Below are 13589 nucleotides of genomic sequence, written 5' to 3'. Positions count from 1 at the left end.
CTACACATGTTTAGGCCACGTGAGTTTCCACGTGTGTGTGGCACATTTTGAAGCCATACATGACGTCATAGCAGAAAATGAATTCTCAATATAGTTTGCTAGTGAGATTGAACAGCCAGAGTTGAGTCCAGATCGAATCAGAGGAGGGTCCCCCTTTAGAAGCGAAGGGGAAAGTTTTAAACATGTAGAAAAAACTTTGAATTCCTGGATGCGATCATCATTTTGACTGGTCAAATGGAATAAAAGAACATCTCATATTTTTGTAACTGCCGTCTTCGTGTCGTCTTTCTACCAAATTGAAGATAATGTGAAATCATTATTAATGAACTTTGTTCCCACTCATCTTTAATGAACTTTGAATAACTCATCATAAGTAATGAGTTGCCCTTTCCTTTTGTGATAAAAGAGCTGATGATTCTCTCTCAGTCACTATGTGAAGAATCTACAGAACTGTATAAATGTCTTCTCTATCTTACCCTCATCATCTTAAAAAGACCCCAACTACACAACATAAGGAGCGATTGGGCTCCCCACGGGAGGGGGGGGGTTAACGCTCCCAAAACATTGGAGAATACCCGGCAGATATGATTGTTTTATTGTTAAGTATTATTGTATGCCCGAGCAATGGCATTTAACCCTGCTGAAAGATTATAAATTTTATTGTTTGGTGAAAACAACAAATTGATGTCACTTTCCGATGCTTATGAGTGCAATAACCGACCCTGACCAAGAGGTCACGGGGTTAACTCTCGGTCGTGAGAAACAGGCCGGAGAGAGTTTGCAGATTCACAGGTACACACAGGGAATAGGGGATTCCCCTGAGGTGACATAATCAGTGGTGATTGGTCTAGGCGGTAGCCCGACCTACCCCTGACCTGACTACATAAACGGGTCCCCATGAAAAAATCTGTAGTAAGAGCTGAGATTCGAGAGAAATCAAATACAATCGAAGGGTGGTCACCCCACCCCCCACCCCCCTCTTCCCAAACCGTCACCACCGCAAAACCGTGAGTAATTAATCTAATCAGGACTCAGTAGAGTTTTGTTGAAATCAACAACTGAACAATTGTATATAATTTTATATTGTGTATATCTATCTTGAATTAACCAGTAGAATAGATATAACCCAGTCTTTCTTTTGGTGCATGAAACCGATTCATTTCCAGTGTGACAAACCGAACCGATGAAGCAAAGGACAAACACTGGTCACATTGGAGTCCGTGATCAAGGATTGACGCATATGTGACAAGGGGATCCTTATTAGGAATCACAGAGGGTTCACAATCTGTCGATAGCTCAAATAGTAAGGAAGCAGCTGGAGCACTAAATGCTTAGATTTTGCTTCTAGTTGATGGTACATAAGTCTTTTTTTTTTTTAATCTTTTGAAATAACTACTATGTATTAGGTACAATATAATATTCAATAGAGAATTGGCTCTGTAATCATAAATATGAAATCTCATAAATTAAAATATGTTTACTGTATTTTACAACCGAGCAAGGCTGGGTGAGCTCCCTTCTCCCCATTAGTTGTTAATAAAATCAATGGGGAGGGGGCACTGGTAATGGTTTCATCTGTAAGAAGTAGGATCCTGAATGTGCCCCACACTTACCAGATCTTAAGCCCCCATTCTGATTTTTATCTATGAAGGTATCCCAAAGATAATGTTGATGAAAAAATTTTCCCGACTGTTCTTAAAATGAAACAAGTAATCACAGCCAAACTCGAACCAGCACAGAGAGAGAAATTTTAGTTTTTGTATGTTGTATCCAGGTGTGCTCATCATTGATTGGTCATAAAACAAAGACTGTTAGACATTAAAAACTGGAACTTGGTGGATAAGTCAGGTATAGACTGAACTTTTTGTACCAGATATGATTGCAATGCAGAAATTGTGGAACTGACAAGGACACACTACTCAAACCATATAGAGCATTAATCAGATCAAAAATAGACTATGGCAGTTTTATATATCAATCTGCTAGAAAGTCGTATCTAAAAACCCTTAACACAATATGCCACTGCGGACTAAAATTAACACTAGGAGCATTTCAAACCTCCCCTGTAGAAAGCCTATATTGTAGAAGTGCAAAACCCTGGTCTAAATTACTATACAAAACTAACAGCCAACCTCACAAACCCAGCACACAATAGCACTTTAAATCTAAATCATGAACATCTTTTCAACCAAAAAGAAAATACAATCAAAACTTTTGGACTCAGAATAAAACCAATCTCCAAAGAAGCAAATCTACCCATAACCAAACTCCATGAAACTGTCCTACTCAAAAACACCTCCCTGAAAAATTGTAACCCCCAATATCAATCTAAGTTTAAGTAAACATGAAATGAAACATACCCATCCAATAACTTACCACGATGATCTCAATTAAATCAAAGAAAAGTATCCAAACCACACACACATCTATACAAATAGGTCTAAACAAAATAATGCAACAGCTAGTGCAGCAATACTCAACAAATCAACTAAAAAAACAAACAAACCTTCCAAAATACACATCAATTTTCAGTGCTGAAATACATGCTCTAATCTTAGCTCTTTATTCAGGCCCTTAGCTCATCCACGTCTCTTTGAATGGGAGATGCATAGATCAGTCCTTTCACAAATTAACACAAAAAAAAAAAAAAAAAAATTGCAGGGTGTGAAATATGGAGATCTGAGGCACGTTGTGTCCATGATTCAGTTTTTGCATATTCAAACACACAAAACCTCTTTTCTAGTTGAGTGAATGCCACTACTGTAGCTAAAAATAAATTTTTAAAAAAATCGATAGCAAAATTACAAAAAACTTAATGCATTTAGTTTTAAAATGGCGCCACTTTCATCTTACTACAAATCATAGCTGAGCAGATATGAGAACTTGATATGTTGTCAAGGTTTTTGGAACACTCTGTATAATTAATCAAATTCTCCAGGTAACCATTACAAATAAAAAAAATAAAAAATAAATTATTGAATTAAGCAATAAAAATCTGTACCGTTAAAGTATTAATTCAAAAAACCAAAATACCCACAATGCACCTGTCAAGCGGTAAAATTCTACCCCTTCACTGTTGAAGTCCTTAGATGCCAGAATATTTTCTTTTTTCTTTGGACTGCTTGCTTTTGAATTTTTTTTTTTTTTTTTTTATGGTAATCACTCAAGACAAGGCCTGAAACCATTTGATGTAAGGAGCTAAAAAAAGAAAATAATACTTCAAGGTCAAGATCTTACCAAGTGTTAGATAGAATAGATTCTGACCCAGAAAACAGCAATTCTTGCCTCTTTGTCTGAAACATTGTTCATGGAATATGAGAACTAAAGGATGCAATAAGGAAAGCAAGAGTTACGAGGTTGTCGAAAGTAAATACAAAATCCACTTTCTATTTTTCTTAAATTATAACATGGGGATGAGATTAATAAGAAACCGTTTGAGACTCAAACCAAAAATAAATGTCCGATCATATTTTCTCTGCTCGTCTCTTTTACGTCTTCATAATTTTCCATCCCTTCATCCTTTTTTTTCAACTGAAAAACTGATGCGTTTTTTTAATCGATCCGTTTTGAAAATATGTTGTTGTTTTGGATTTATTTTTGTTTCGTTTAGGTATAAAGGTATTAGGTAAAAAAATGAAAAACATGTCTTAGAAGAATTTAACTTTTCCAACTAAAAAACCGATGCGTTCCTCTAATTGATCTGTTTTGAAAATATAATGTTGTTTTCGTTTTTTTTTTGTTTGTTTTTTTATTATGTTTTGTTTAGTAGGTTTCAAAAAGAAGAAAAACACATCTAACTTACAAGAATTTTCCAACTAAAAACGATGCGTTTCTCTCATCGATCCTTTCATTCTCACAGTTTTTCTATCCATTCATGACTTTAAATGGCATGTGAACAAATATATTGCAGCCCAATTCTCCACCTAGGTTGTCATTTTATAAATCTGGCCCTTATCCTATTGCCTATTTACACATCGACGATAATATCCCTTATTTGAGGGGGAATATTTTTTTAAAAATTTATTAAAGGATATATGGTTTGGATCTCAATTTAAAATTTCTTTTTATTTTTGTAGTTTTGTTTGTGTGTATGTGTGTTATTTTGCATGTTTTAGTGTTTTTAAATAATTCTTTTCTTTATTTAGTTTCTTTTTTTTAGTTGTTTTGTTGTGTTATTTTTAATGATTTTATTTCATTTTTTTTTTTTCTCGGTAATTCACAATTAAAATAAATGAAAACTTAGTGAATCATGTATATAAGCAAAACTTCCATCTATAAAGGATAGTTGTCTGCATGTTTGTACGTTTTTATATCTGATTAAAACTTCAAAAATACACAACACATTCCTGCAAAGTTGTTATTTTTTTTTTTTTTTTTTTAAATCATCGTAACTTCGGAAAAATAATATCTAAAATTAAAAAAAAAAAAAAAATGCATTTCTTATAATTTAATGTTATGAAGAACAGAACAAGATTTTTAATGTTATCATGCAATCATACAGCCCAGAAAACAAGTTTTTTTTTTTTCTTATTCCATTTCCAGTGCAAACAAGGCACAATGCCACTTTGATGTAGAGGCCTACTATTGGGGCCATAAGTTGCAGGGTTGCTATGTAGATGTCTGTTCACATTACACTTGAACTTCTGCATGTCAGTACAATTGAGAAAGCAGGAACCCAGAAGGGTGTTCCAAAGTCTAGCAATTCTGGGGAAAAAAACTATTAGAGTAGAAGGCCTTCTTACATCTAGGGATCTCTACTGTGTAGGGGTGGGATTTTGCTGCTTGTCGGGTTTGTCCTGTGTATTTACGTCGAGGGGGTACAAGGGCTTCTAGTTCGTTGGAGCATTCACCATTAAAATACTTGTAAAACAGACAGAGGGATGCAGCATTTCGTTGATGGGACAGAGGCTGAAGCCTAGATGACAATTCTCAGGACCTATCTGGTTGGCGACTCTCTTTTGAACCCTGTCCAGGAGCGAAAGACTAGTAGCAGATGCACCAGCCCAAATGTGACAACAATACTTCATACATGGGCGAATGGTGACCTTATAGAGGTACAGGATACTTTCAGGCACAAGTAACTTTTCTAGCACAGTATAGGGAGCCCACCTTCCTCGTAGCAGCCCTGGTAATGCTCTCAATGTATCTGTTCCAACATGTTTCCTGTGAACGTTAAGCTGATGAGTTTGAATGAAGTACTTTCAGGTAATGTATCTTTAGCCATAGCTATTAGTGGTTAAGATTTCTTGTAATTATTGAAAGAAACAGGCTTAATCTTGGCAGCATTGAATGGAACCATCCATTTTTGTCTCCATTCAACCACAGATTGGAGTTATAGCAGATTTTCAAATTGGAAGATGCTAACTCCGGATTTTATTTATCGCTTCTTAACTATTGGCATTTCTGTACAGAAAGGAGAGTGGCAAAACCTCTCATTATTTTATTTGGCATTTTTAATAGCATTCTGGAGGCCTCCTGAGTTTTTTTTTGGTTTTTTTACTCTTCACTTAAAAGAGAGAGAGAAAAAACTCTTTTAGAGGCAGGAAGCAATTTTACATTATTTAACATTTTATTTAATTTTTTATAGTTCCGGGCAACCCTGCTAGTCTTTTATATATAGGAGTTGTATTTTTTGCAGTGAGTCTGTCTAAAATTCAGAAACTACACAAGATACACTTAAAAACTTTGCACATTCAGTATCCCTCCAAACTAGTAGTGGTAAAAAAATCGGCTTAGCAACAAAGTGTAGTATCTGTTCTGACATTATATATAATCTTTTTTTGTCTTCGGTTGGCTTTGTCTTCTCACGCTATGGGAAGGGGTTGATTTATTGTTAATCACCTGAGGCGTCCCTATTGAAAAATATCGGCAGTGCTACCCAGGCATTTTTTTTTTCAGGCCAGAGTACTCTGCATTTGGGTTACTGACTCTTGGAATCTCACATTCTGATCCTTGTGTCATATCATCTCGCCATGGGAGGAAGATAATTATCGAAGCAATTGAGTCAGTGGGATAGGGCAAATATTTGAATTGACAGAAAAACATTGCTTTCATTTGTGCTAATAGTTGTTCGAAAGAGAACATGAAAACTTGATGAGTACTGTTTCTTTTTCTTTCCTCATTCTTTCTATTGAATCGGTTGCAAAATTTTGTACATTATGAGGGAAAGAGGGAGCAGTTGGATAGAGAGGTGTGTTAGAAGTAATGTGACCGAAATGTGTAGAGAGTGATTGTTAGGACGATACAAAAGTATAATGCAAGAGGAGTAACTCTTTACTTCTTTGGGCAAAATTGCCTCCCCATTGTCCGTAGTCCTAAACTTTAAATTTGTAGATTTCTCACGAGATCTACAACCAAAGTGTGGGCAGTGGAGGGAAAAGACAGTGACTTTAAAAATGGAGAAATGAGCATCGTTCCCGTTTGTTCCAGTTATCATACTTGGACTTCTAACCTTTCATGTACTATGTTTGAATTGTTGTTACGTGTGTCTCCATAATAAACGTATATCGTTATGTAACCGCGAGTGATTTCCTTATTTGTTCATAATTATTACATTCTTTCATCATGTGCTGCAAACATACTCACGTGAAGGCTGGACACCCTGCGGTAAGATACTTTGTTATATTGATCCCAACGCATCCCATGATATAACAGTGATATTGAGAAGTATTTTAAAAGCAATAAAAATGTTACCTACTGTGGGATCAAATATAAAATCGGACAAAATGTTACCTACTGCAACAATGGAGAAGAAAATGAAGGATTTTTAGGAAAGAGAATTTATGTTCTCCTAATTATAAACTTGTGAACACAAAAGACAGAACAACAAAACAAAACAACAAAAAGGTTTATTCAATATAAGAAGTAGACCAGCCAGGAAGAAGGCCGTTTCTTCAGCAAGGGCTGATGTGCCAAAGCACTCAGTGAGTTGTCGGCTTCTATGGCAAGAGTTGAATTGTTGCGTCCAGTTGACAGTGGCAAGCGAGAGAGAAAGATCTGTATTGCTCACCGGTTGGGTTCTCTCTGCTGGCTGACTGTAATTCCCAAAAGGGGTTAAAAAAAATTTCTTAGGGGACAAATGAATCAATACGTTCCACCAGCTGATTGGTTAGAGGGGTGAGACATTGACCCACAAGAGAAAATAGATTATTATTTTATTTGCTGCTACAGGTGACAAGTTTTGGACTGTTTTGCACATTTGATTTTTAGTGAAAACAAAAGAACTTATTGAAAATTAGGTTTTAATAGAGCAACACAGCCCTAACCCGACAAGCAGCAAAATTCCACCCTTATACTGTAAAGGTCCTTAAATGCTAGAAAACCTTGTACTCAAATAGCTTCTTCCCTTGAACTGCTAGACCCAGATTCTTGTTTCTCTAACTGTACTGATATGCAAAAGTTCAAATGCAATGTAAACAGATGTCTTGTTGCTCAACTCCCTCCATAGTATTCCTAGCAAATTTGGTCCCAAATAGTAACCCTTTATATTCAAGTCGCACTGTGCCTTATTTGGTGTGAAATTGCAGTAAAATAATTTAAAAAAATAAATTAAAAAAAAAGGTGAAAGAGATATATATATATATCTATAATATAAAGCTGAATGTCTGTGTGTGTGTGTGTGTGTGTCTGGTCACGAATAGGCTCCTATATGGTTGACTATTTAAAAAAAAACTGATTACATATAATGATAGAAGATGTATCGAGACACAGCAATGGGTATGTTTGATCTGGCAGAACGGTGGTTCATTAAATTGTAGGGTCTGCGTTCACGCCTGGTCCACAAAGTATGGAAATAAATTTAAAAATTAAAAAAAAACGTTTACAAGTGTTTTTGATATAGATGTACATAATAATACTTTGATAAGTATGTTTTAACTTAAATAGGGATGGTATAATAAAATTGTGGGATCTGAGTGCGCGCCTGGCCTCCATAGAATGGAAATAGGCACAAACTTTAATAAAAACTTTTCATATCTATCTGCGTAAGTATACTTTGATAATTATGTTTCAGTTTAAAGAAGTATTGTATAATAAAATTATGGGGTGTTCGTTCGTGCCTGACCTCCATAGAATGGAAATATGTCACAAAGTTTAACAAGGTTTTTTAATATAGATCCACAGAATATTGTGATAAGTGTTTCAGTGTGAACAGGTATGGTATAATAAATTATAGGGTTTATCTATTTTATTTTTACTTTCATCATATTTTGCTTTGGTTTTGATACCCCCAAATTCGAAGCTATCTCTTTACAACCCTTCCTTTTCATAACCTATCATACTTTCATAAATCAGAGTCCATTTTCTGTAGGCTGTTTTTGAACCCAGTCAACGATGGGTACTTTTGCTAGTATATATATATATATATATATATATATATATATATATATATATATATATATATATAATAAAATTACACATTAAAATAATCACCACATAATAAGTGCTACCTAAACATAAATAGTTTTGTAAAAAAAGAAATTGAGACAAACGAAATTTTACCACAAAACATTTTTATACAAGTAAAAGAGTATAAGTTATTTTTACAGCAATGAAAATGTTCAAAATACGACATGTGTTTAGGTAAAGTGATTAAATGAATAGAAGTTATAAATCAAAATGTTCATTGTGTGAATATGTGCATATTTGTGTATTTGACATTGTGTGTGTATGTGGATGAACTGCTGAAGGGTGGATACTTGAGTCATTGAGTTCTTTCACTTTGTCACCCTGGCCAAAGGTGTCGCTAGAACAGGTGGAACATACTCTGCCCGTTTCTTCACTAGAATAATGTTTCTCTGTTTTTCTTCAGTCGAAATTTTCAGAAATCAAGGGGCCTACTACTAGGGGCTAACACTTGCACTCTATATGAGATACATAGACATTCGAATGTTCCATTAAAGTTCTTTATCTCTCAAACACTGAGTTAATAAAGAAATTGAGAAAATAATTTTCCTCTCCCCAATTAACCATTTTCATACGTTGTAGTATATCTTTGATTTTGGTCTTACTGGATTCCAGGACAAGAATTTATCTAGTCTGGTAGAGTATCCAGCTTCATGCTATTACTTGAGGTAACATCACTTAGAGAAGGTGCACCATTCCTTGTAAAAACTAATGTGGGTTAGCCATAGAAAGGAGATCTTATTTGGGTTGCAAATACCATGTGATTTTGAATATTTGGTCAGGGTTTAATTCTAGGGAAAAAAAGTATCCCCATGCTAGGTTGTTCTGACAAACGCCTGTACGGAGACGCTCGAGGATAGTATCAGGTAAGCATTCAAGTTCTCTCGTCTTATTTTTATTTTACTTTTGTTAGTTTTAAGAGATCAAGGGGTTAGTCTCTCCTGGAGCTAACACTTGATTCTGTTATGATTTAAATTTATATCCGAGGGCTCTTTTAAGAATAGATACTGTTCCCTTTATGACTGCTATTTTTATTTTGTTACAGTTTGGTCTTCCAGGGATCGCTTCTAAGTATTTCTGAAGGTTTTTTTTATTAGGCTAGTTGCTCCTATCACAACCGGTATAATGTTTATTTCTTTCAGAGACCATGTCGTTTTTGGATTATTTTTTAGGTCCTGATATTTTGTTATCTTTTCCCGTTCAGCTCTATTAAGGCCAAAATAATTTGGAACTGTGACGTCGATAATGAGTGCAGTTCTTTCGGGCTTCTTCCATATTACTGTATCTGGCTTGATGGCCTTGTCTTTGTCGTATGTGTTCACATGTGGACTTTAACTTTGAAATGTTTTGCAAACGATTTGCCGCGAACTTCACGAGGATAAGTTGTTTGTTAGTTTAGAATTATTTGTATTTCACACTCTTGTTTCTCCAGTAAGAATTGACATGTAATGATCCAGTGTGTTTTCACATCTAATAATTTTTAGGAGAAATACTTGAAAATATTTATAACAGACTTCTCAACAACCAAGTTTTTCTTTCCGTTTAAATTAAATATTTTGCGAAAGTGTTGAATCATTTATAAACATGAACCATTTTTTGTTTTCATATTCGTTTACATTTCGTTCTTTAAGAGTCTCTGGTTTTCTCGGTTTATGGGAGTTTCCAACTTTGCAGTGGCTTGTTATTTCCACGTATGTTATTTTTATAGGTTTGGAAATATTTCCATTGGTTGAAAATTCTTTGATTTAGCACCTTTATGCTGAATTTTGTTAGCTTCAGGAATTGACCAGGAAAGCAAATAGTTTTTTTTTTTTTCTAGAATCTTATCAATCATCATCATCATCATCATCATCATCATCATCATAGCATTTCACTCCATCTCAAGCTCCATCGTCAGGTAGTATCCAAGGCATTCTGCATTGGAGCATGCCTCGCTTGATGGACAGTCTGAAAATATGTGCGATAGTCTGCACATCAGCGCCACAGAGACAGTGAGCGTCCTGTACATAGCCTCACTTGTGCAGGTTGTCCCGTGTTTTGTAACCTTTGTTCAGGCCCAGTTGAGTGTGTGTATGTCGGCACTAGCCCCATTCAGGTTTAACCTGCTTTCTCTGAAGGAGGAAGTTTCATGGGAGTATGAAATTCACAAGCAGTTCCCAGTCACATGTATATCCCTGTCAAGGGAGATGACAACATTAGGTTTTTGCTCCTCCTACGACCTCCTACATACAGTGGCTGGAATTCCCAAATTGGTTACTCATTTTAGTAATGACCAGGCTCAACATTGCTTAACTTCGGTGATCTGACGGGAACCGGTGTGTCAATGTGATTATGTCCCATACATATCCACTCTTTCCAAGGAGTTCAGAGTCTGCTGAGAGGTTCTCTTTCAGTGCCGGAAGAGCCTTTGGTGTTGTTATCTTTCCACCAATGCAGGCGGAAGGATGCTCTTGTTAGTTCAAGGCCTGTGACGATGGAAAAGCTCTTGCAGAATGGTAGTCGCTGCAGCACCTCTTGATGTCCAAATAGGGTATGGCAATTGTTGTTGGTCTACTTGTCACGCCCTACGTTTGCTATCATTTTGTTTTTGTTTCACCCCCCCCCCCCATCTTAACAAAAAAAAAAGAAACATTTATCAATGTAAACACAAAAAATGTTGATTCAATACTTTTGGGGGTGAAAATAGCTTTTTTATATTTCAGCTGCAAATGCTTATATTTCAAAAAGTTTGATGATTTATATATTAAGGATCTTCAATCAATTTATATTTTGTAAATATCCTATTTTTTATAGCAATATCTAAAATTTATTTTTTATTTATTTTTGTAAGCATTGCTAATTGTATATTTTCACTGTTTTTGTTTTGTCAAGGTTCTGGAAACGGAAAGACGTATCTATCTGGTCACAGAATATGCGAGTGGCGGAGAAATATTTGGTAAATATTATAAATGTTATCCTTGTCTATTTTTTTTATCTTTTTAGTGCTTATTTACACTGTTCATTATTTAAACCAACGCACTTCAGGTGAAAACATAATGTACTGACATGGCATGTAAACAAGAACTTTTTTTTTTATATTGTAAGGGAGGCAACTTTGTTAAATGCATGACTTGGGCAATCACTGACTTTTTTTTTTTTTTCATTATTCTTACCAACAAAAATATTATCCATCCATCTGATCACATATTTTTGCATAGATGATGAACAAACATATACTACACCCTCTTCTAATAATAAGGCCTGAGAAGGTGGTCTCATGATAACAAATACTACACTATCTCCTCTTTCCCAGAAAAAAAAAAAAAGTAATCCCTTGTAGGATGGTGTCATGACAACTGAACTCCCACCCCTGAAAAAAAAAAGAATATAGAGGAGGTAATTAATACTTGGGAGGATGATATCATGACAACAGAACAGACACTACACCACCTTCACTCCAAAAAAAAAAGATAATCCAGAAAAGATAGTATAATGATCAAAAAAAATGTATATATGTTACCTTCACCTCTTGGATTGAGTGTTAAAAGTAATTCCAAACTGGACAAAGTATTTTTTTAAAGAAATTAAGAAAAGCAAAACAAATTGTAAATAAATGAAACTACCGAATAATGCCGGATCAGTTATGTATTTAACAAAAAAGTAAAGCAAAAATGTATCGAATGAACAATTATTATAATAACAATCAGACGTGTGTAGTCAGTTGAGGTGAATTGGACTCCTAACTATGGAGTCATTTTTTAACTCTTACATTTTTTTTTAAATTTTCAAGTCCAAAGCCAACATTTTGGTTGATGTAACCTCTAACCTTCTCCAGATGTATCTTGTTGAATTTAGGAATTTTTTCTTACAAACTCAGGATTTGCACAGAATTTTGAGCGGAACACTTTTTTGGGTTAACATGCTCTCATATCATCCACCATGACACAGTAGAAGTCCTAAACAGTTTCCAATTGTATTCTCAGTATTATTGCACGCTGAAGATTGAACCTTCAACCTCTGGAAGAGTGTCACTTAGAATTTTACTAAGTACCTTATCCTAGCAGACAATTATACGAGAGTCTTTCCGAAAGTAATGCCTCCTATTTTCTCATTTCACTCGAATGGATCAGAGGGGATTGCAGATCACATTATTATGTCTGAACTTATGCATTCGTGACCTGAAAGTTTCATCTTTCTGCTGCAGATATTGACAATGTAAGACTCTAAGAAAGAACCCCCTGTCATGGATGTGAGTCAGAAACAGATGCATCATTGAATTCCTGGAAAAAGTGCATCAAGAATGGTGATGACTATGTAGAAAAATAAATTCTGGAGTATGAGAGATTGCCTGCATTAATGGTGCCACTTCTGTCTTTGTAGATCTTCAACTTTTTGAATTAAAAGAAAAAAAAAGGAGGATTTACTTTTGGAACTAACCTTGTAGTATAAATTTTTGAAGCCATAAACCTATTTTTGTTTTTTGATGTAGAATCTTACTACTTGTTACTAGATATCACTACTTGTTTATTTTGAAAGAGTGAAAAAGAAAAAGCCAGTGGTATGAAAAGCAGACAAAAGGAAACCTGGCAACAGCCATGAAAGAGATTACGTGAACCACCCCCTCCCTGACTTTCCTTTCCGGACAGACACCACACTAAACAATCTGAAAATCACCCCTGCTCAGGTGCATGCTATCATAAGAAAGCTTGACACAGCAAAAGCATGTGGACCTGATCTCATCCCGGCTGTGCTATTAAAAAAGTGCGCCGCCGAAGTAGCTCCAATCCTCTCCAAACTTTACATCAAATGCCTTAATGAATCTTGCTTTCCTGCCTGCTAGAAAACTGCTTCTGTAGTGCCAGTTTTCAAGAATTCTGGCGAAAGAACTGACCCAGTAAATTATCGTCCCATTAGCCTTCTCCCACTTTTCGCCAAAATATTTCAGACCATACTTAACCAAGCTCTAGTCCATCACCTTACAGATGCTAAACTTCTGACTGACTAACAATATAGATTTAGGCAAGCCCGTTCCACAGCAGATATCCTAACTGTAATCTCAGAAGGTATATACCAGTCACTGGACAAAGCGGAGGGTAGAGCGGTAGCTATAAATATATCTAAGGCTTTTGACAGGGTATGGTATGTGGGTCTTCTCAAGAAAATCAGATCATACGGCATCACTGGAAGAATACATAACATAATTAGAT

At 35.4% G+C, this 13589-nt stretch overlaps 1 protein-coding gene across 4 annotated transcripts in view; it reads left to right on the top strand.

The window, feature by feature from the left end:
• The window catches only part of LOC145248848 (serine/threonine-protein kinase SIK3-like), a 373744-nt gene that overhangs the window by 282855 nt on the left and 77300 nt on the right, over nucleotides 1-13589 (top strand). For all 4 annotated transcript variants that reach the window (XM_080110571.1, XM_080110569.1, XM_080110570.1 and 1 more), the window contains exon 3: nucleotides 11275-11338. In XM_080110571.1, the coding sequence (XP_079966697.1) occupies nucleotides 11275-11338 (64 nt within the window). The remainder of the gene's footprint in view (nucleotides 1-11274; nucleotides 11339-13589) is intronic.

The sequence above is a fragment of the Euprymna scolopes genome, chromosome 27 (assembly GCF_053919585.1).
Source record: "Euprymna scolopes isolate OS-2025 chromosome 27, ASM5391958v1, whole genome shotgun sequence".
In the NCBI taxonomy this organism is placed as follows: domain Eukaryota; kingdom Metazoa; phylum Mollusca; class Cephalopoda; order Sepiida; family Sepiolidae; genus Euprymna; species Euprymna scolopes.
Note: the sequence above shows the minus strand (reverse complement) of the source record. Positions and strands in the feature narration are given on the sequence as shown.